The 24470-nt window shown below is 29.3% G+C and overlaps 1 protein-coding gene across 1 annotated transcript; it reads right to left on the reverse strand.

Moving 5' to 3' along the window:
• Nucleotides 1-1696: 1696 nt before the first annotated feature.
• On the reverse strand, nt 1697-20116 carry LOC136988923 (heme A synthase COX15). Its single transcript, XM_067286940.1, has 10 exons — nt 19936-20116; nt 18009-18095; nt 17779-17927; nt 17568-17687; nt 14967-15153; nt 12453-12620; nt 10587-10668; nt 5313-5467; nt 5112-5225; nt 1697-2115 (listed from the first exon to the last, which is right to left on the reverse strand). Exons 1-10 carry the CDS (start codon nt 19990-19992, stop codon nt 1975-1977), a joined length of 1260 nt encoding a protein of 419 aa, XP_067143041.1. The 5' UTR covers nt 19993-20116; the 3' UTR covers nt 1697-1974.
• Between the last annotated feature and the right edge of the window lie 4354 nt (nt 20117-24470).

Consider the following 24470-nt stretch of genomic DNA (forward strand, 5'->3'; position numbering starts at 1 on the left):
GAATATTCTTTACCTATAGAATTTTAAAGAATGGCAATAAAAATATTATTATTAACAGAAACTATTATAAAATTAACATTTTTACTTTCAAATTATATTTACTTTTCAGGAAAAATTGGATGACAATTAAATCCCTTTTTAAAATAATCTTACATCTTAGAAAGTAAAATTTCAAGCAATATGATATTTGTGCTAAATAAATTTTTGCTTTAGGGTTAATTTTAAAAATATTAAAATATTTTAAGTAAATCTTCATAATGGTCACAGCTTATTCATAATGAATAATAATAAAAAATATTTGATAATTTAATTCAGTTTTCATGCAGAAAGTAAATTGTGATGTGATGAAAAATATCACTGTTATTGACATGGCAAAAAACAATTTTTAACTGTTTAAAAATAAAGGATGCAAAATTTACAGCATGAATAAAATTTAAATTGGAGTTTTTTCCATTTATTTTAACTAATTGCTTCTACTTGAATTTCATAATCTAAAAGTAAATTTCTTTTGTTAATTTTATGAATCTTTCAATGAAAAAGGAGGAAAAAAAATCATATCTAATGCAAATATCTATATATCCATTATGTGTCACTTAATCTACATAAATATCTACAGTAATTGATGTATATAAAATAAATTATCTATTCACTAGTTTATTTTGTTTGTTTGTATTTATTTAAAATAAACAATAAATACTTAATAGATAATTGAGACAAAGAATTTGTGCCTGCTTGGTGTGATATTGATTATTGCTATTTCTTCTCATACAATTGCTGAAAAAATGACTACAATAAATACAACTTAGCACCAAACTGATGTAAAATTACAATATCTATCCCTTCACTCTTGGAAAATAGTTTAAAAACTGATCTTTCATTGTACACAAAATGACAAAAAAACTTTATTGCTTTGGATTAGCTAATTTATTATTATTATTTATTTTCTATATCATGTATACATGAATAAATGAAAGTCTACAATGATATTAACATTTTTTGTAACATTCATTTCCTATCTTAAATAATCAAAATTAATGAAAAAAATAAAGGCATTTTGGATGATTTAAATAAATTATCTGCAATTCAGTTTACTGTTTTACATTTTATATTTAATAAGTTTTTTCTTCAGCTTTTTAGCATCTTTCTGATCCTACTGAGAAAATCTCTTATCTAAAATATGTTATGAGTAGTTTAACACATTATTATTATTATTATTTGTTTTAACACACTCCATCCTGTGGATATTGAGAGCCTTTTCATGCCAATCACAAGTTTGATAAAGCCTACAATATGGTAGCTGGATGAAGGACAGGACTTGATCTTACGGAAGATCAAGTCCTGAATTTCAGGATCTCATACTGCTCTGTATCTAAGCTTTATTAGCCATCCAACTCTAATACCATGTATTATCAGATATTACAATAGATCTGACACTTGACCCTACAAGGGACTAATCTTGATTTCACTTTTTTGAAGTTGGTCATTTTACTGACTTGCAGGCTTTAACTTTTTATTTTCAAATCAATCAATCAAAGTATTGTAGATGAACATATAAATAATAATTCACTGAGATGATGAAATTACTGCACATAATTTTTACTGAAAGATTTGTTTTGCTTTATAAAAGTATTATCAAAACATTATGTAAATATTTCAAATATTTACATAAAGTTTGCTACATTAAATTTGAAAATTATAATACTGAAGAAAAGTTTCTGGATATGGAAATCTAGTTTTATTCAAATATCATTAATTACAAACAGTTTTCAGAGAATAATATTACATTACACTCCATATTTAACATGACAAAAGAAATCTTTAAAATAATATATTAACTGCTATAAAATGATTTGTAGAAAACAATATATGAACAGTTAGTTTATTTATTTTAGATAATTCCAAAATTATCAAATTTGAAGGCTTCATTTACAATATTCTAGATAAGTTAGAAAATTTTATTCAGATAACTTATCTTTATTTTGGAATATGTCTAAGGAATTTCAGTTCATGAGTAAGCCAGACAGCTATTGAAAGCAGTGTTAATGCTCCAGCTTGATGTGTTGCTGCAAGTGGTTTTGGAACATACAACAAAAGGGTGGCAATACCTAAACTTACCTAAATTAAAAAAATACAGAAAATTTGTGTATATAATAAGTTCATAAATAATACACCATTTTGAATATTGAGTATTTTAAAAATATAACTTCAAATGTAACGACTTTATATATTTAAATAAATTACTATTTCTCCTCAATTTTCTTTCTGTACGTAATTACTTAAAAAATAAAAAATATTTTTATACAATAAGATGAATGCTTTTTACTTGTCTGAAGTAGAGGTGCCTGTTAGAATCAATGACATTAACATTTTCCATCACAAATCGACCACATGATGCATTATGATCTTTATAATATGTGACCATTGAGCATAGATTTCAGCTACAAAGTTCAAATAAGCTTTGCCAGTAATGAGTGTTTAATTTAAACTATTTTTTAATGTTTAAAATGTCTTTGAGACAACATTATGATGCATATTAAAATGAATAATAATTGTACACACACAGAAGAGCGTGGAAATAGTGTTTGTCTGCTTGCTCTGTTATAAGACATTTTCATAATGCCATATTGACATTAAGTCTTATGTAGAGTTTTGTGTTATGGGAATGGCACATATTGATTTTGTTTTCATAAATAGTGAGTGGTTAGAATAACTGTTGGATGCATAGTAATAATTCTGACTATTTTTATTCTGAAATTCAGTATATTTAGTATAAAAACTTAGAAAACACATTTTAAGGTTTTTATAAGTTTTATTTCTTAATTGTAAATGGTTGCCTAAATATCTAGACAATCATCTTAAACTATAATTTTATATAAAATTTCATTTTATTCAGTGCCTGCTGACATGTAGTGTGATCTTGTTTTAAACAAGATTTGCATTTGAAAATATATAAAATAATTTTAAATCAGTATAAAGATTTCACACTAACTTAGATAATTTTTTTTTTTTAAATTTAAAGAAAAGCTGACTGATCTAATTAAATAACTTTATAAACAACGTACAGCGTGCTCAGCCGAAAATAATACAAAAACTAAACCAGCACCTGATCATTCGCTGAGAGATATTTATTCTTAACACAAACGTTTTCAATCCAATCAATGGATCATCTTCAGGTAAATTAGAACATTACAAAAAATAGAACAACAAGTTCAAAATACAAAAAATATAACGGTTAACCAATATGTAACTAACAGTACAATAACGTTTCTAAATATCAACAAATTAATAAAAATGCTGCTAAAATTATAAATAAAATATTAATATATAACAAACAAATAGTGTATACAAAATATTAATACCTCCGCCTTAATAAACAAATTAATAACACTAAATATTAACCCTGCTTAATAAGCTGTACAGAGTTTTTCATTTAACTATACATATTAATAAAGCTACTGCTCTTATTTGAAGTTTTTAACTGCAAACTTCCGTGCGGAAGGAAGTCCCTCGGCATCTCTTGCGTTGATGCAATTCCCTTTAAGCTTGCTTTTATAGATTTCTAATTTTTCGGCCGTTCTTGCCAAGGTCGGGGAGTGTATTTGTTTCAGTATATCTGCTTCATTCCATTTTACTATTGAGCCTTCCGCTTGTGCCATTTGTGATCAATATTGGCATAGGCCGTTTATAGGATTCCATACGAGAATCAGATGTTAGGAATAAGTAAAGATTATGTTGGGGTTACTACTAGAAATCTAGGGGTAAGGATAAAAGAGCACAGATATGATGTTAGAAAAGGTTCTAATGCCACAGTATTGTCACAAATGGCACAAGCGGAAGGCTCAATAGTAAGATGGAATGAAGCAGATATACTGAAACAAATACACTCCCCGACCTTGGCAAGAACGGCCGAAAAATTAGAAATCTATAAAAGCAAGCTTAAAGGGAATTGCATCAACGCAAGAGATGCCGAGGGACTTCCTTCCGCACGGAAGTTTGCAGTTAAAAACTTCAAATAAGAGCAGTAGCTTTATTAATATGTATAGTTAAATGAAAAACTCTGTACAGCTTATTAAGCAGGGTTAATATTTAGTGTTATTAATTTGTTTATTAAGGCGGAGGTATTAATATTTTGTATACACTATTTGTTTGTTATATATTAATATTTTATTTATAATTTTAGCAGCATTTTTATTAATTTGTTGATATTTAGAAACGTTATTGTACTGTTAGTTACATATTGGTTAACCGTTATATTTTTTGTATTTTGAACTTGTTGTTCTATTTTTTGTAATGTTCTAATTTACCTGAAGATGATCCATTGATTGGATTGAAAACGTTTGTGTTAAGAATAAATATCTCTCAGCGAATGATCAGGTGCTGGTTTAGTTTTTAAATAACTTTATTAATATATTTGAATTATTCTTTAATTGATAATCTGATGAATTTAGAAATTATGATTAATTTTTATTTTTGTTAGTTTAATCATGAACTCATTAACACAAAAACAAATCTATTAGTTTAAATATGTTTCCTGCAAATTTGTTAAAAGTATTATGAGACAATACAATTAATTATTGTTATTTGCTTTTTTTATGTTGACATCTTAGATGTCAACATAAAAAAAAGACAAATTATGGTTATTCTATCCACTTTTATCTAGATTTGTCATAATGATTGACTCAATGGACAATTCAGACTTCTTATAAATAAGGAGTTTAAATAAAATCTTTCACTTAAACTCCTTGTTATGATGTTATTATTATTAACTTCATTACAAGGAAACATATTAAAAGTGTTAATTAATTATAAGGTAAGATAATTACATAGTAATCATATGGTAAATGTTGATGATTATTATTAAAATAATAAATGTAATTATTTATATAAATAAACAAATGTTGGAAAACAATTGTAAAAATTTACTGAAGAGAGACAAAAAGTCCAAAATGCCTTTCGATTTTAAATAAATGATATTATAAGAAGTCTAAATTATCCATTAAGTCAACTGTTCTGACAAATCTAGGTAAAAGTAGATCAAGTAACCCATAAAGATGGCCACACTATTAAAACTAAAAAAACTATAATTATATAAAGGTGTTTAAACTAATTACCTGTAATAATCCAATAGCAAAAAGACAATTTACAGCAAGTCTGGCACGAGATGGAAGAACGACTTTTCTTGAAAATATCCACATTCCAGTCACTGCACAAAATACAGTCTCTCCCTAAATAAATATTTACTTAGATTTAATTATTATTATTTATTTACAAAAATAAATACATTAGATTATGAAACTATCTATTATAGTTACCAATATCCTGTGATCAAACTGAACAGTTGTAGGATTTTCTGTAAAATTTTTTAAACGAGGTGAAAATGCTAAAAGATCACTTGGTATCCACTTATCTGCCATTTTGGGAAAAGAATTATAGACAAGTCCTGCTTCCAAACCAGCAACAAAAGCACCTGGTAATTGCAAATATAAAATATTAATTATTCTTTAGATTAAATTAAAATATTAAAATATATTTTAATGGCTATGGAACTTACAAGATTAAAAAAAGCTTATTTCTGAAATAAACTAATGTTATAAATTAGTAAAAATCATTAAGACTGAGTAGCCAAATAACTGAAGCAATTAAGATGTTAGCTGCCACCACTATTCATTATTACTTACTCCTATAATTGCTGCACAAAGTGTTTATATTCAATTTTCTAGCTGATAATTTATATTGAAAACATTCAATGATTTGTACTATGATACCTCTAGATTCAATTTTCTAGCTGATAATTAATCATTGAATGTTTTCAATATAAATTAATATAATTGAGAGAAGCCTATCAAAGTTATGGCACATCATTCATTTATATTGAAAACATTCAATGATTTGTACTATGATACCTCTAGTTTAATTATCAGCTAGAAAATTGAATCTAGAGGTATCATAGTACAAATCATTGAATGTCTTCAATATAAATGAATGATGTGCCATAACTTTGATAGGCTTCTCTCAATTATATTAATTTATATTGAAAACATTCAATGATTTGTATTATGATACCTCTTAGTTTAATTAATATAATTGAGAGAAGCCTATCAAAGTTATGGCACATCATTCATTTATATTGAAAACATTCAATGATTTGTACTATGATACCTCTAGATTCAATTTTCTAGCTGATAATTAAACTAAGGGTATCATATACAATTTGAGTATTATAGGAGTAAGTAGTAATGAATTAATTTCTCAATGTAAATGAGAAATTAATATACATTCATGCATCATTCTGTTAAATTTAAACAAAAATAATATGATTATTTTAAAATGTATATTTATTTTTGACAAAAAAAATATTTAATACATCAAAATTAACATACACCTTGTTCACTTTCAGCAAAATATTTTAATTTACAAATATTTTCAATCTAATTTATAAGTTTTCACGGGCCATAGATTAAAAATTTTATGTTAGGGAATTTGATTTACAATGATTTCTATTTGAACATTCCACTACTGAAAATTTTTAAACTATTGCCTGAAGAAGACCAATCAATTAGGTTGAAAACATTCATAAATTAAAATACAGTAGAACCTGTTTAAGAAGTTCCTGCCAAAGAGGTTTTCCCACATAACAACACTGAAAATACATAAGGGCTTTTCTCATTTCTTTCAACTTTACAGGAGAGCAATTTAAAGAAAAAGGACTTTCTTCTCTCTTCGTAAATAAGAAACTATTAAGTATAAAGGACTGCTTTTTTCAAGTTTTCATTTACAGTACTTGGTAAATTACTATAAACACAAAATAATGAAACTAGTGATAAACTTATCATTATTTTGAAGCCTTATTTTGAGATACACCTTTATGTTTTGCTAATAATAAAAAGCTCTCTGCTGATTTAACAAGGCATGCCTTTTAGAATTAAGACATAACTATGATTTAATATTAAAATTTGGCTCAAAGTAACTAAATCAATTGAACTGATTGCTATTAAAATAAAATGCTTTGTACCCAATAAAAACAAAATGAAGGGAGACATTATTGTACGAAGAGTTTTTAATGAAAAACATAAAATCAACAATAAATTCAAAAATATGAGTAAATTGACATAAGGATAAACAGATAAACTATTTAAGAAGAAAACATGTGAGGTACAAAAGTGAGTTAAAATAATACTTTAGAAAAACAAAACTGCAATTCAAAAATTTTGTTTAAACCCATTCAGAAACTGAAATATGCTAAGTGGTGAAGTTGGCTACCTGCTTATTGGTAGCCTACTTCACCACTTTAAGTGCAATATTATAATATTTCTTGAATGAAGATGAAAATAAAAATAAACAAAACCTTTTTGACAAGAAAAGAAACTACACTGTATGTAACAAAACTTTTGTTGTTTTTTTTCTTTTATTCTACCAAACGAGGCAAAGATTTATAAAACTGGACATATTCAGGCAAATTTATTACTGGTATTGGTCCAAAGCAGACAGCAATTAGATCGCTGTACTTTTCCAATGATAATGGACAAGCTGTCTTATTTAAGTTATTAAGATGTTTTGTCAACAGTAGTACATTTTGCAGTTTTAACATCAACAATTGGTAACTGTGATCAATGTAGCTTGTTTTTAAAAATATTTTACCTAATTCGTTCTTCCTTACATTGAATTCAACAATGCTTTTCAACAACTTTTTTGTCCATTTAAAAGCTTTTCCCTCTGTCAATTTGTATAGAGTGAACTCTAAGGTTCTCACTAAATTTGTTAAAGTCTAAAAAAATCATTACAACCTAAAGAGTGCACTATAAAAGGTTTTGCCTTTCTTGCAAGACAAAAGACTGGTATAAGCTGAGAAGGCACAAATAATTCACCAGTCTTTTTAATCTCATATGAAATTGCACTGTGAGCAGAGTCTCCTTCATATTGTCTATGATTAGTGGTAAAGAAATGAAGACTCGCTTCATCTAAGTGTTTTAACTGTGAAACAATGTATACAAGAGCTCCTGACATGATGGAATTTGTCTGATTTTGTCCACCACAAATCATTGCCAAATAAATTGGCAGTACAGATCTTCCTTTCAGTAATGTTCTAAATAGTGTTGTTGATACTGCAGAAGCACCTTGACCACATTTTCACTCATTCCAGGAAAAGCAATAACAGTCCTGAGAGGCTATGTCATAAAAAGTTAAGTTATAAACAGCAAACCTTCTTTTGTAAAATACTGCACTGTCATTTGATACAGGCAAATAAATGACCTGTAAGTTCAAAATATAAATAAAGCAAACTGGGATCATTTTTAGTGGCAAGCTGGCAAGAGATTTTTGGTCTCACACACAGTGTTTTTGGAAGCAATATGCTTGCCATAAACATCTTGTGTATTTAGTTTTGTTTCTTTGGATCCCTGGAGATGCACTTTGCATAAACCACACTGGTCCTTTTTGGGCCTGTGAAATGAAATATTCATGGATTTAAAAACTGTGCAGTATGATGTGAAATGTGATTTTTCAATGTTGGGATCCAGCTCTTCTAAACACACAGTATACATTTTATCCAAAGTAAAGTTGCTGTAAAGATATTCCCAAGTGCTATCTTTACAGCAATAATGTGACTCCATCCTTTGGAATCGATTAATGTGATCTTCAATCAGCTTTTGATTAGCCTGATCCCTGAATAGAGCCGCAACACAATAGACCACGATGATGATCTCTTTGGATCATTCGGGTAGTTTCAAGTTTTTCAAGTACTGTTCGGGTTATTTTCAAACTGATACTTAATGTGTTCATGAATAATTTACAACACACTGACTGTTCCAATGAAAGGAAAAAGTTCATATTTTGACAATGTAATTCCGTTTTACCCATGGTACATGCTTTCTTCAGCATCTGCTTAATGTGTCATACAATAAATTCTCTTTGAAGCTACAAGTCACCTAATCAGTAGAGTGCTTTGAATATGGCCTGCCTGTATTCCTCATTAAACTTAGCACACTGCTTTCTGCCTTTTTTTGCACTATTCAGTATTGTACATAGGACCTAATACTTGGCCATTCAGTTTTCTTTGTATTTACTGAAAAATATTCTGCACCACTGCACCATAATTCCCAAGAAAGTTTCTTTTTATTTACTCTTGTAATTTTCTCTTGGTCATATTCCCTTGGAGCATTTTCTACTTTATATTCTTTTTGTTTATGGGTTTCTTCTTATGCTGTCGATTTTCATGCAAGTTTGTCTTTGGGTTATCACTATAATCATGAGTGTCGCACGTAGGCAAATCCTCCATAAAATGTTTCCAGCACAAAAGAACTAAGCACTGAAAACTTCTTTTTTGCAGCAAGGAACTTCGCACGCCTGGATATACATAGGATTTTTTTGGTCACTGAGTTCAATATTGAAAAATGAATATTGTTCATTTAAATCATCATCTGGAGAAGATAATGCTGCTAGCTCTGGTATCTCCTGTCTGGTGTGACTTTGAGACATGGCAATACCATTGTTATTATAAAGATTCATGATACTTGTAATTTCTGTTAATATGGGTATTAATTTTTCAATAAGACAAATATATTAAATGCAGTGGTCAATTGAGTGGAAAAACATGGCAGTATTTGACCTTAAAACATTTTCCTCTGGTCAAGTCTCATTTCACCAAATCAGAGTATGCAGAAAGACAATTCCACAATCTCCAGGTAATTTTGTAACAAAGCGGTGTAAGTCTAGATATGCCTTTAAAATCATTAAAAAACAGTGTTTATGGCATCTCTTGAGAAATGTCCATAAGTTATAATGTTTTCATCAGATATTTGAGAAACACCCAATATTTATCATTCTGTAGGATGCAAACAATGTTGTATAGAGATATGCTGTTCCTTCACAGCAAGAAGGACCCAAGCTTATATTTAAAGGCATATCTAACTCATTTTGGCCAAATTTTGAGATACATCTTTACATATTTTTACTGACGATAAGAAGTTCATCTTCAATCCTGGCATTTATACCATAAGATGTATGTTAAAATTTCACACATAACAAGTTTTCCCATGTAAGAAATTCCAAAATATTGGTTCCATTGATGATATTTTACCCACTTAGGAAGTTTTTGTTGGAAACAAATCATAATCTTTTTCCTTATCATAACACTTATAAAAATAGTAAAGTAACTCCAGATGTTCACCATATTGTATATCAAACATTTCCACACCTAAGGTGGTCACTAAATTAACTGGGGTCTTATTGTTTTGTGCTGCTATCTGATGCAGTCCATTAACTATTGACACCAGTCACTTCATCATCTGCTGTAGTCAGTGCTTCTTACTATTCTACTATGTTACACTATTCTATGTTATATTATCTTGATATTGAAATAAAATTGATTATACAGAAAAAAAATTTTTTTGACAATTCCTACATAAGAGGTTTTCCCACTTAATAAGTGTGTTAGAATGGTCCCTTCCAAAACCTCTTAACAGGGTTTTACTGTACTTTGCTGGAAGTGAACAAAAGATATTGGTGTTTGTTAATTTTGACTATTGTGGTTCAGTTTGGTTTTATCAATTTAATATATCATAATTTTATTTTGTAACAATAATAAATACCTGAAAGTGCAGTTAAAAATATCACAGATTTTGTGGCATGAGCACATTTCCAGAAAGTCCTCAATTTAGCAGATACTGGTACCTAAGAAAATTAAACATTTTTAATATTTCATTATTGTTCATAAAAATAAACTTTCTCAAAACTTATCTGCTAAAATAATTACTTCTAAAACTTTAAACTGAGAATGACTTTAAGTTAAAAATTATAATAAAAGTTAAAATTAAACTATAAGTTAAAAATATTATAACTAAGGAGCAGATTTTAAAGTAACTTTATACACACAAATTTAAATAATAATATTTAAAATAAAAAAATAACTCAAATATGTATTTTTTCAGTGTTATTCCCGGAACCTTTTTAATGGACATGCTGCCTAGCTAATTTTACTGACCAACTGGCTAACTTATGAATAGGAATGGAAATATTCAAATTGTAAAGCACCATTCATATTTGCAGAAAAGCACTACAAAAAACAATGGGAAAACAGAAAAGTTTTCCATTACTATACTACAGAAAAAAATTGAGAAAATCAAATTAAAAAATAGTCCAACATATTCAAAGCTAAAACAAAAACCTTTAAAATGCAGCCTTTTTATTCAACTTTTTGAATGTTTTCTGCTATTTTGAATGGCTTTCGTCAGGAACAGAAGAATTGAATGAAATCTATGTATTTTGTGTCGCGGTTTGAGTATTAGTTAAGTGCAGTTAGAGAAGAATATTCCAACATTTCTGTTGTCATATATAGAAACATAAATTTAACAGCCAACAAAAAATAAGAATAGTTGTTGGCAACACAACAAACAACAAAACCACATGAAATGTCAATTACTTACAACGGAATACAGGGTGTCCAAAAAGTTACTATGTGGTGGAAAAAGTTTAAGTAAAGTTTTGATATTGCAATTTCTCCTTTAGCAAATGCTGAAAATGCTCCCAGAAGTCCCAAAATTTAGGGAGTGAGGTCTGGAAACCTAGCAAGCCAGATTTCTTAGGAGATTATGTAATCAGCACAGAAGTCTTTCAAAAACTAGAACATCTGTGAGTAAGCAGTAATACCATCTATTTCAAAGTGGAAATCAGGACACACAATTTACAGTCTTGTATGCAATACCATATGTATAACTTTAATGTAATTACAAATTTTTCACTCACAGTAACTTTTCAGACAAACTGTATAAATGTGCCACTGTATTAGAAAGCTTTTAGATATTCTTTGATATTTGACTGATCCATCAAAAAGTACAAAAAGGAGATAAAAAAAGGGGTCAGGAATGAGATATTATTATGAGCTGTAAAAAAATTTGCTGTCAACTATCCATTTTGAAATTCTGACAGAATTATGGATACTAACAGAAAAAAAGGTGCCAGAGTTAAAAAAAGACTCAAAAAAATAATGATTATTTTCACTAAATAGTTACTCAATAATTATTTAAATACATATTAACTTTACATATTTGTTACATATTGTGCATTAAAATTGTGCATTAGAAACATAAGATTGACATATATACTATGTTTTATGTTCACTTTTAACTTGAAAACTGATTCCATTTTATAGAATTTTGTTTTCCATCACAGACAAAGTTAACTGTAGATGCTGAAAATCTGTTCAAGCCAGAATGATATTTTGGATCCTCCTGATTCTGGTTTAGACAGTTTTGACTGTAAATCATTATTATAGAAAATGTATAGTATATTTCAAGTAAAGACTTTTTATAGATGATGTATCAATATATGTATATATAAATAACTTGAAAAGACTTAAATGAACAACATTTAAAAAAATATTTAATTTCCTTATCTAATATTTTTTAAATATTAGCATAATTAACTATAACTATAGATCAATTTTCTAAAAATTTTACCTGCTGAGGAGGTAAAATATGGTTCAATCCAGACCATAACATAAGTGTATACAAGACAAAAGCTGTACCAAGATGTGCTGCTAATCTATATTGGCTAACTCTAGGAACTGCATCAGATTCTGGCTTTTCTTCAAGTCCACTTTTAACCATATACCAACCTAATAATCCCTATATCATCAAATTAAAAAATATACATTGAATAGTTTCATATTAAAATATTGTAAAATTTAAGATAAAAGAAATAATTATGTAAATAAATCTTACAATCCTCTTAAAACTTATAAAAATTTATCTTTAAATTAATAAATTTTAAATTGTTTAATATATATTTATTTACATTTATTTTACATTTTATAAAATTGGAAACAAAATAAAAAATAATTTTTTAAAAATATACAAAAATTATCATAATAAATAAATTAAATTCAACAGATGGATAATCAAAGCAGTAACAGTGTGGTCTGTTGTGAAGGGACTAGAGTTTGAGTTTATACTGAAAACTCAGGAATCCTCACTACCTGGATTTTACTGTTATGGACCTGATCAAATACAAAACTGGTACAGATAAAAGATCTTAGTGTCCAAAGGACAGAAAGAGTGAAAAAAACAAGTATATTAAATTCGGTTAATGTTACCTATGGTTCCAAAATGGTGGCTTGTCTCCGATTCCAGCAAATAGAAGAAAGGAAACAGTGGGAATGCACATTCTAACCTAACCTAACCTATTCTAATAATTTTGTTGGTAATAATTATGGTAATTTATTAGAATAGGTTAGGTTAGGTTAGAATGTGCATTCCCACTGTTTCCTTTCTTCTATTTGCTGGAATCAGAGATGAGCCACCATTCTGGAACCATAGGTAACATTAACCTTAAATTCTGTTTTTTTAAAAGCTTTTTGCCTGATATCAATAATTCAAGTAATATTAATATCAGTATCAAATCAGAATTTAAAACAGTATCACAAATTAGAATCAAACAGTTTAATTTTAGAACAAATTACATTATTTTATTTTATTATTTATAACATTCTGAGTTGACTGTAGGGCTTTTCTCCACTCTTTTTTCTCTGTGGGTACTAAGAGGGCTTTTTCCTAGGTCCACAATGGGGACAGGCAGGTGGTGAGAGGAACTGGGCTTGACATATCTAGGAAAAATCATCCATGAAAAATTTCTGAGGTTCCTGACCCAGAGTTGAACCTGGACCATCAGAATGGCAAGCTGACATCTTCACTGCCTTGGTCATCTGGCAATCAAGTACAAAACTAAAGTTGAAATTAAAATTACACTATGATAAAAGTATCATAAAAAGATTATCAATTCAAAATTCATGGATTTATGTCAATACATAAAACTAGAAGTAACTGGAATTTCATGGAACGTAATGAGTTAAAATTTCATTCAAGTTTATTCGAGCTCTCTAGTTATCTTTAATATTTTGTTAATATAAAATATTAAAATAGTCATTCCTGTGAAAAAAAAATGTTGTACAGTTAAATTTAATATATAATTCAACTTTTCATTAAGAAGTTGTACAGCAATTTAAGTTCATTTAATGTAATTTTGAGAGTTCTTAGCCCCATCTTCATAATTAACATTCAAATCTGTAAAAACAAAAATAAACAATTCAGATAAAAATTACAATTAGACTTTATGTAAAACAGGTACTATCATATTTTACACTATGATAGTTAAAAAAAAACTTTCCGGAAAATTTCAAATATGGGTCATTAAGTAACTCTTAAATTCATATGCATCATATTTTCAAAAAATTATTCTAATTTCAAAGTAAATTTATATATACAGTGGTACCTCGTACTTCAAACAACTGTAACTTTGAACACTAAATTCAACAAAAATTCCCTTTCAAGTTTGAATGATGTTTCAAAGTTTGAACTGCACACATAGTGAAAAGTGCAGTGGAAGTGTAAAATAAGCTTCTGAACAAAGAATATAATCTCAAATTAGCAATGATGCGTCAAATTTTACAACCATTATAATAAATCACACATTTATGTTAAGTAGCCACAATTGTTATATACAAAAACTTTCTGTTCAACCTAATATAATCTTTACTTATTAACTATGGCATCTGAGAAGTGTGTGGAAGCAATGAAGCCTAAGAGGAAGGTTGGAATATCAATGATTGAGATGATAAAGGAACTACATGTGAAGAATGGAAGTGAATCTGGTAGCCATCATGTTGACTAGTAAATGCAATTTTCATCTTATTATACAGTATTTATGTATTTTATTTGTTTTTGTGGTTTAATTTATTATTAGAGCAATTAATTGAGTTATTTTTACTATTTTTAATTATGTGTATTTGCTGTTTTAAGTTTATCAATATGGATATTGTTTAGGGTCTGGAAGTGGATTAATTCGCTTTCCATTATTTCTAATAAAAAAATTGCTTCAGACTTTGAATGATTCAGAGTTCAAATGACCTCCTGGAATGAATTAAATTCAAAGTGTGAGGCACCACTGTAAATGTATATACAGTATAAATGTGATACCTGAAACAAGAGAAGAGAACCAAAAGCAACTGCTCGAATTTTCATTCCTTTATTGAACCATCCTTTATACCAGAAAAATGCTGCAGGCAAAAAATAAATACCTCCCACTGTTCTGCCAATCATTCGATGAACATATTCCATATACCAGATCCATTTAAATTCTTCTAAAGTCATATCCTTATTTGTTCTGTAAAATATGAATTTAAATTATGGTAAAAACAAATTATTAAAATTAAAATATATAAATGTAATATGCAATTTGTTGTAATTTTTTAAAATCCCAAACACCGTAGCCAAACTAAATAGATATAAATAATACAGAATAAAAAACTATCTAAATAATTGTAATTCAAAATACAAAATAATAAACCAGTATTAAAGAAATGTATTTGTAGAAGTGTAAGCATATTTCTATTGAATTTTACATTTCAATTATATAAAGTGAAGTTTAATAACAATATAAAAAAATTCATTGAATAATTAAAATTTTTTGAAAATAGATATTAATCAATTAAAAAAATAAAAACAATGTCCTGTATTATTTTTCTCTAAGAAAATAATAAAATGCAATAGTTTTACTTAGTAATAAATAAGCTCAAAACAAAAAATGAAGTGATAATATCCATCTAATAATTTCTATTGAAAGGATACCATTATCTCATCATTATCTAAAAAGAATGTGCTGCATTATTCATATCCTGAATCTTAATGTACAATTTTTGTACATGATTACATTTGTAGTACAATAGATTCTTGCTAATCCAGTCATTCCTTGCACAGAGGGGTATCAGATTACTGAAAGTGTACAGACCTAAAGATAACAAATGATTTGATCTGTCACCTTTCAATATTGCTTCTTTTCGGAGGCAGGTGAGCAACAATGTACTGACATGCAATTACTGTGCAAAAAAATAGAATCAAGCAGTGGTGTGCCATCCATGGAAGCTGTGGAAGTGTTGCTTCCCTTGTATTTTTTAAAATATAAATACATATTGTGTGATTATTTTCATATTTTAACATACTTTGAATTAATTAAAATTAATATTTTATTATAACCTCATTATGTATTTTATTACAAATTTCTATACATGTTAAAAACAATGACAAGATTGCTATTGTATATTAGAATATAAATTCATATATACACATTCCCAATGGAAATACTGTATTGTCGAATATGGGACAGCTTCCATGGCAAAAATATTTGAATTGTGTAAAACAGGCATTTGCACATGTGTCTTATAGAGCACCAACCCCTCGCAGTTTAGCTGGTGGATGCTACACACCAAAATATTGTATAACGCTTCCAATGATTCTATCCATTAGATACTCATAGCGAGCTATTTGACTAAGTGGATTGTTTTAAGATTTAAAAAGTAAAGAATATTCAATGTTATTTTTATGTACATTTCTTTACAAAGCTATATTTAATTATAATTTTCTTTTAATTACAATTATATTGATAGATTTTCAGACATAAAATATTTAGAATTTTTATCACTTTTAGATGTTGATAATTTTAATTATTATGAAAAACAATTTTCCAAAGCAAGTTTTAATTCTTTAAGTAAATTTTATGGAGAGTTTAAATTAGTAGTGAATTGCAATATTTACATTCATGTCCAGATTATATAGGCAAGTCACTCTTAGACATAAAAAATATTATAATTAATGATGATTTGAACAAAGATGTACTAAAAGAATTATATGATTTAATATCATTAATTTTTATGGTACCATCTACCAGTGTTGAGTGCAGTTTTTTAACTATGAAGCAAATTCATACATTGGCAAGGAACACTCAGTCGGGGAAAAATTGTTGTCACTAGCATTGTTTTCAATAGAAAAAGAGCTTTTAAATACTTTGATGGAATCAATGATGAGTGATTTTTATGATAAAGTAATTAACGAATTTGCAGAAAAAAATTGATGAATAAAGTTAGTTAATGAAAAATAATAAAAACAAGTTCTTACATCTTTGTTTTGTGTAAATGTATCTATTCTAGAATTAAAATAAATAAATTATTTATTTTTGCCATTTCCAGTATTTGTTTACAGTTTTTATAGAAACACAGCTTCCCTATCATCAAATGTCACAGCATGCCACTGCATTTTAATAATCTTATAAATTGTGGAAAACTGAAAGAAAATTTGGCTGTTGTGTATATTACAGATACAGCAGAATATATGTATTGTAATCATGGATATTGTTATCAGTCATTTAATGTTTCCAGAATTAGCATGCCCACAAAACAAAAAGGTAAAATACACTATAATAACTTTTTTAAGCCCTAAGAAGACAAGGACCTGCCCAAGCCTATACATTAATTAATGCAGCTCATCTTATACATTTATCTTACTTATTGTTTTTAGTTGGTTATTGTTATCAACAAAGACAAGTCTAAAGTGATTACAATAAGTGGATTCAATTGTATTTTATTTAGATTGTCATCTAAAAAAATTGAAATTGCCATAACAGCCTCACAATAGTTTACATACTTGAAAGGTAACACTTCTATGATTTTTATTGTTTACTGTTTCCTCATTCTTTAACAGAATTATCCAAAAAATATGTTTTTAATTTACTTCCATTAAACATACATTTTATACTCAGGATACTGTTGATATTTTTTGAATTCTTCTTCCCATTGTACTTTAGTTAATGGAGGAAATTCTTTAAAAAGATGCCAGTCCACTATAGACAGACCAGATTTTGTCAACCTTTAAAAATATTACATATTAATTACAGTTTGACACATTATTTACAATTCATTTTAAAAACATTTTACTAAAATTTAAAACTTAATATTACCTTGTAACTCCACCAATTATCACAGTAGTAAATACCATTCCACTACAAGTAAGAAGCCAAACTCCAATCAATTTTGAAGATTTTGAAGGAATTTTTGTAATTGGTTGAGCAGAAATAAATGTTGTACTACCCCTAAATAATCCAATGCCCTTAAAATATTTTTTAAAATTATAGAATTATTCTAATATTTGCATATAATCTATCATCTAAGTACATAATATTGTTCTTACCTTACTAAATACCTTACATTTTTCTTTTAAAAAAAGATGTTTAGAAACATATGATCTAATCAAATTATGATGAGTATAACTAGATCCCTAGAAGTTAAATAAAATAAAATATTTAATTATTTTAATGAAAATTTTTTAATGAACTGTTTAATGAATTTTTTAATGACTGTTTTAATGAAAATTTTTCATTAAAACAGTCATAAAAAAATTATGTTAAACGTAGTAAATGATATACAGGAGTTGTTCAAATGAAACATAAACAGGGTCATGTAAAATGTATGGTGTCACTGGTTATCTTAACAGGATTATGATGTACACAGAATAATGACAAAGTTCCATTAACTGCTATAGGAAATTACCTCTTGCATTCAGACAAGTATCCCAATCCAGTGCAAGTTTGCATAAATCTTCCAGATAGAAAGAAGGCTCCCATTCAGTTACAGCTGTTCAGCTGCTCGGACTTCGCTGACAGACTGGAATCTGCAACCTTTGAGAAACTTTTTTAAATTAAAGGTCCAAAAAAACATGGAAGCTGTAAGATGACATGAAGGCTTTCAGGCAAATGAACCGCCTATCTGAAGCAATGCAGCATTTGCCTAACAGCTCCAATATGTCAACTGCACTTTCTATGTTTTGGGCCTTTAAAAAGTTTTTCAAGGGTTGCAGATTCCAGCTGCTGTACTGTTGTAACTGAATGGTTCATCCAGCAGCCTTCTCTTTCCTCATAGCAGGTATACACAAACTTGTTCTGCACTGAGACATGTGTGTAAAGGCAGGAGGTGACTTCCCTTAGCAGCTAATGCAACTTTGTCATTATGTTGTGTATACTGTAATCCTGCTGTAGTGATCAATGACAGCATACATTTTACACAGTCCACTCTATGTTTTATTGAAACAAAATCCTTATAATTCAAATCAAGATAATTAAGCATAATAATAAAATATAGAATGTAATTATTCTGTGATTGAAGTAGAACTTTATAAGCCCAAAAAAATATGCCAATCTATTAAAAATAAATGGATCATTAGTAAGTATGAATATTAAGTTCTTACATTTCTTTTTTCTGCTCAGTTTATTCACTTTTCTTATTACAATAATTTATGTTATATATACAAAATTATAATCTTGCCGAATCAATAGAAGATATGAGCAAATCAGCTTGAAGCAGAAATTTGTCCTAAGTGCAATTTATAAGAAATCAAAATGTCTATATTATTATTGAATTATTTGGGGCCATCTATTAATTATGTGTATAACTTAAGGGGGTTGCTAAAAACACATCATTTGTCACATTAGAGACAGAAAGGATTGAGGCATTATCTATATGGACTTTTTTAATGGTATTAGTGGCATATGAATTTCTTATATTTACTAGGCTTATAATGACACGTGAATAAACTATCAATTAGAAAATATTTGCAAAAGTTTTAGTAAATGTCAAGAGGCCATGAACTATTGTATTATACATATACTTAAAAAGGAAGAAGTTTGCCAAAAGTACATCATTGTAAACAACGGGAGTCAAAAGTGACTGAAAAACTGTACACTTAATAAATGAACGACTCCTTTTTGTGCTAGTTACAAAGGTAATAACTGAATGAAAGTAATGCAATGGAATATTGAAAAATGAGATTTACTTTGAATTGGTATAGAACTTTGAAACTGATATCCCATTCAAAGAATGTCAAAATGATTATATTTTTACGTTATAATGCAATTCATAAATTTATAAAATACTTAAATTCAAAATTTATTATAATACATTATAAACAAAATGAATCTAACGTTTTAGAGTCTTAAATGAGTTTATTTTAGATTTAATTTGAAAAAAAACAATATTTCATTCAATTACGTCACATTATAAAAGTAATTATAAAAAAAACAAAACTTAAATTTAAAATGATGTAAATTTATAAAAATACAAACCAATAAAAAAGACGACCTCGCAGTTATGTTGCAGAATCTTAACAATTGCAAAGCCATTATATGTAAAACTGAATATTTCAGAGTTTATATTCAAATTAAAAGTATTTATTAGTTTCACATTAATTTCCAAGAATCAACTTTCCCAAAACATGTGTCAATTTTGTTTACGTTGATAGACACCTATCGGTCAAACTTAGCATTAATTACTGTAAAACATACTTGTACTGTATATGTTATGGATAAAGTGATTAATACGGGCATTATGAATAATGACCAACAAAATCGGGCATTGAAATAAATTTCAATAATTTATCAAATTGACCGTCATTATGAATACTGCTATCATCTAGTCGGGCAAAGTGATAATACGTTGAGGAGTGATCATCCGACATACGCTAGCAATGTTGCCACGGTAGATCTACCGATTGAAGCACCAAATCTACCGAAAAGTTGACGGTAATTCAAGAAAGAAATTTTTATTTTCAATATATCTAAAAATTCTCAATAATGCATTTCTTTGTACCTTCATTTCTTATATATTGTAAAAGACTTTATTGCAATACAGTTATTTCTGCTTGTCTGTTTAGCGCCCTCTGTTACGTAGTAGCATAACCACTGGTTACATTATAACAGAAATCGCTAGAAATGTACAGTACTCTTTTAATTATTCACACTGTGAATAATTAAAAATATATTAGAAATTCAAAAATGAGTGACCAAAAGTACGATAGTGGTGGTGAAGGTTCTAGTACCGATGTTACTAAAAAAAGAAATATGAACAATTCTACAAACACGAGTGGAAAGCCCTGCCAAAGTTCAAAGGGAGGTTAACCCAAAGTAAAAAAGGGCGACAATTTGCACTTTGCAAGCCTTTGGCAAAGACATAAACATTTCAAGTGGAAAAGACGCTTTACTTAAACATGGTGTCGGGAAATTTCATATAAAAATAGTGGAGACAATCTCAAGTAAACAAGTCTCAATGATGAAAACTTGGTTAATGTTACCCTAGGTATCGAAAATGGCGGCTCGTCTCCGATCCCAGCAATCAGAAGACAGGAAACAGTGGGGACGCACGTTCTAACTTAACCTAACCTGTTCTAATAATTATGGTAATTTATTAGAATAGGTTAGGTTAGGTTAGAACGTGCGTCCCCACTGTTTCCTGTCTTCTGATTGCTGGGATCGGAGACGAGCCGCCATCTTCGATACCTAGAGTAACATTAACCGAAAACTTTTGCTATATCCGTATGAAAGCAAAAGCAATTGGAGGCATCAATTAAAGAAGGTACGTTTTTGTGACAGTTAAAAAATAAAAAATTAAACTAATTGATTCGTTACTGTTACAGTAGAGAACCGAAAATCGGAATCAATTGGGGACTGGGGTTGTTCAGATTAGGGATTTGTTCCGATTACGGTCTATGTACGAAAAAATATATTAACCTGTCCCATGTTCAAATTTTTCTCCGTTGCGTGTCGCTTCGTGTTGAATTTTCGTCAATTTTAAGCTTAACGAAAATTTTTATAATAATAATCGAGGCTATCGTATCGTTAAAAATTATTTCTTTATTTTGTACAAACAAAATAAATATATTGAAGAAAATAAAAACATGAAAATTATACTTTAGAAGTAAATTTAGTATCAAAAACGTTCGATTTTTTTTTAAAACTCTTTCCGCCCTGTGGGCACTAAGAGTGCCTCTTTTAGTAGGCCCATTATGGGTTCGGCCAGGCCCACAATGGGGCGACCGGGTGGTGAGGGACGGGGCCCGACATATCCGAACGGACCACCCCCCGAAAAATTCCTGGGAATTTTTCGACCCGTTCGGATTCGATCCCGGGTCCCCCAGAGCGGTAGGCTGCCACCTTGACCGCTCGGCCATCCGGCCGCTAAAAAACGTTCGATTCAGCACGACACAGTCTGACTGAAAATCGTGCCGATTACCGGCGATTCCGATTACCAGGGTGCCGATTTACGACTCTCTACTGTATATTTAGTATTATTAATGTTATTTGTTATTCAGAGGAAATACGCCTTTCAGCATTCGCAGCAGAGCACAACCTGCCTTTCTTGGCCATGGAGCATCTGCCGAAATTAATTATGAACATTTGTCCCGACTCAAAAATTACTCAAGGATTGGCATGCAGCGGAACCAAAACAACAGCCATTGTGAAGTACGTTACTGATAACGAGGGTTTACTTCAATTTTGTGAAGATTTATGAAATAAGAAATTTTCCCTTATCGTGGATGAATCAACGGATCGGAACACAATAAAACACTTATGCTTAGTTGTAAGATATTTAAGGCTTGCTCGACTGAAGAGGCCGACTGGAGATGGAGAAGGCTTTCTGTGTCCCGCTTTATTATTATTATTTTTGGTTAATGAGGTTTCGTATGAGATTGAACTAAATTTTATGGCCCTAACGTGCATTTTATTACGACCAGGTGTATTTATAGATTTCCGTCTTTCTTTATTACTAGTTGTTGTAATATTGCATTTCTTAGTTTAGGTAATAATAATACGGTGAGTTTCGAATAGCTAAATTCAGAGGTGATTATAAATATTTTCATTGTACGAGTTAGGAAGAACTCGACTCGACAGGTGATGTTGGTCATTTGTGGAGTAGGATTCTTTTCAACTCTTGGTGGAACTCTGAAGCAGCCACCTCCAGTGGTGAGTTCTGGGTTGTCGATCGTCTGGAAATGACAAACGGCAGTTCCATTTTATCCATTCAGCTTGTTCCATTTTATCCATTCAGCCGCTGCTGCGCAGCTTTCTTGTGCCGTTTGATGTTGAAAACCCAAAGTGTTTTGGTGTTTCGTTGAAAAAGTCGAGTACAAAATAAAATATAAATTTATTATGAACTGCTGATAAGTAATTTACAATTGTCCCTTTTGTGATTTATTAATTCTAAAATTGAAATATTTTGTTAAATAGATTCTATTATGTTAACGCCGGGTTTCTTGACGGGGTCGGTATAGACCAGCGGTTCCCAACCGTTTTTTGACCAGGGACCACTTTTATTTCATTGTTGCTAACAGGGACCACAAGGTTTAAGAAAAATAAACTGTGTCAATCTAAAAATAAACTTCAATCAAAACTTTTAACATAAGTAATCGTTAAACTCAAAAGTAACATGCTTTAACAGTACTATTATAATAGAAAACATAACATTTTTAGTAAAAATTAAATTCAGTTTGTATCAACGTGGGATAATAATTTAAAATGAATAAAAGTTTTAAATCTTTCGCGGACCATATTTTAGCTCTTGCGGACCACTGGTTGGGAACCGCTGGTATAGACCTTTAGGGGTGGATGAAAATTTGCAGGAATGGCTAAAACTTTGCAAATATTTAAAATTGTACACATTTTTCCTGCTTTTAAATAAATGTTTTTTAAAAATTATATAAGAGGTTATATTATATATATATTTTTAACTTTTTTCCGCCCTGTGGGCACTAAGAGGGCCTCTTTTAGTAGGCCCATTATGGGTTTGGCCAGGCCCACAATGGGGCGACCGGGTGGTGAGGGACGGGGCCCGACATATCCGAACGGACCACCCCCGAAAAATTCCTGGGGATAAGAGGTTATATTATACAGTCAAACCTGTTTTTATGCGGTGGATAGGGACCGCATTAAAAAAAACGCATAAAAAAAATCGCACGAAACTTCACGAATGGCTGTAAAAAAATAGTTTTCGCAACACAATTAAAAAATATTTTTTTTATGCGGTCAACAGGGACCGCATAAAAAAAGTCTCACATAGAAAATAACTCAAAACCGTACGAAATAGAATTTATTAACAACAGATGTCAGCACTTGACTGCATCGTCTGGTCTATCGTCTGTTTTACATATTTTTGTCCAGGTGGTGTTTTGTTGACTTAAAAAGTAAATTATTTCATTTTTCGCATATTCATGCAATAATATTACTATAATAAGTGCATTTATGCTATAATAAGTTTATTTAGCTATAATAAGTCAACGTGAGACATAACGAATCGCACGAGACTAGTCGCCAACTATACCGCACAAATAAAAAATCGCACAAAAAAACCGCACAAATTAAAAATTCGCATTAAAAAAATCGCACAAATAAAAGTCGCACATAAAAAGAGCGCATAAAAACAGGTTTGACTGTATATATAATACTGTATAATATATATAAGTATAAATGGAAGTTTATTCCATTTATACTTGTACAATACTTATACTATACAGTCAAACCTGTTTTTATGCAGGGGATAGGGACCGCATTAAAAAAGACGAATTAAAAAAAAAATCGCACGAAACTTCACGAATGGCTGTAAAAAATAGTTTTCGCAACACAATTAAAAAATATTTTTTTATGCGGTCAACAGGGACCGCATAAAAAAAGTCTCACATAGAAAATAACTCAAAACCGTACGAAATAGAATTTATTAACAACAGATGTCAGCACTTGACTGCATCGTCTGGTCTATCGTCTGTTTTACATATTTTTGTCCAGGTGGTGTTTTGTTGACTTAAAAAGTAAATTATTTCATTTTTCGCATA

The sequence above is a fragment of the Centruroides vittatus genome, unplaced genomic scaffold, assembly GCF_030686945.1.
Source record: "Centruroides vittatus isolate TY-2023 unplaced genomic scaffold, ASM3068694v2 scaffold_386, whole genome shotgun sequence".
NCBI classification, from domain to species: Eukaryota; Metazoa; Arthropoda; class Arachnida; order Scorpiones; family Buthidae; genus Centruroides; species Centruroides vittatus.

What these genes read in the sequence shown, in the direction of transcription:
- LOC136988923 (XM_067286940.1), bottom strand. Translation starts at nt 19,992, where the DNA reads ATGGCTTTGCAATTGTTAAGATTCTGCAACATAACTGCGAGGTCGTCT. An exon ending in ATAATTGGTGGAGTTACAAG is followed by an intron (nt 17,688 to 17,778) that starts GTAATATTAAGT and finishes ATATTTTTAAAG; the next exon opens with GTTGACAAAATCTGGTCTGT. An exon ending in GTTCTCTTCTCTTGTTTCAG is followed by an intron (nt 12,621 to 14,966) that starts GTATCACATTTA and finishes TTGATGATATAG; the next exon opens with GGATTATTAGGTTGGTATAT.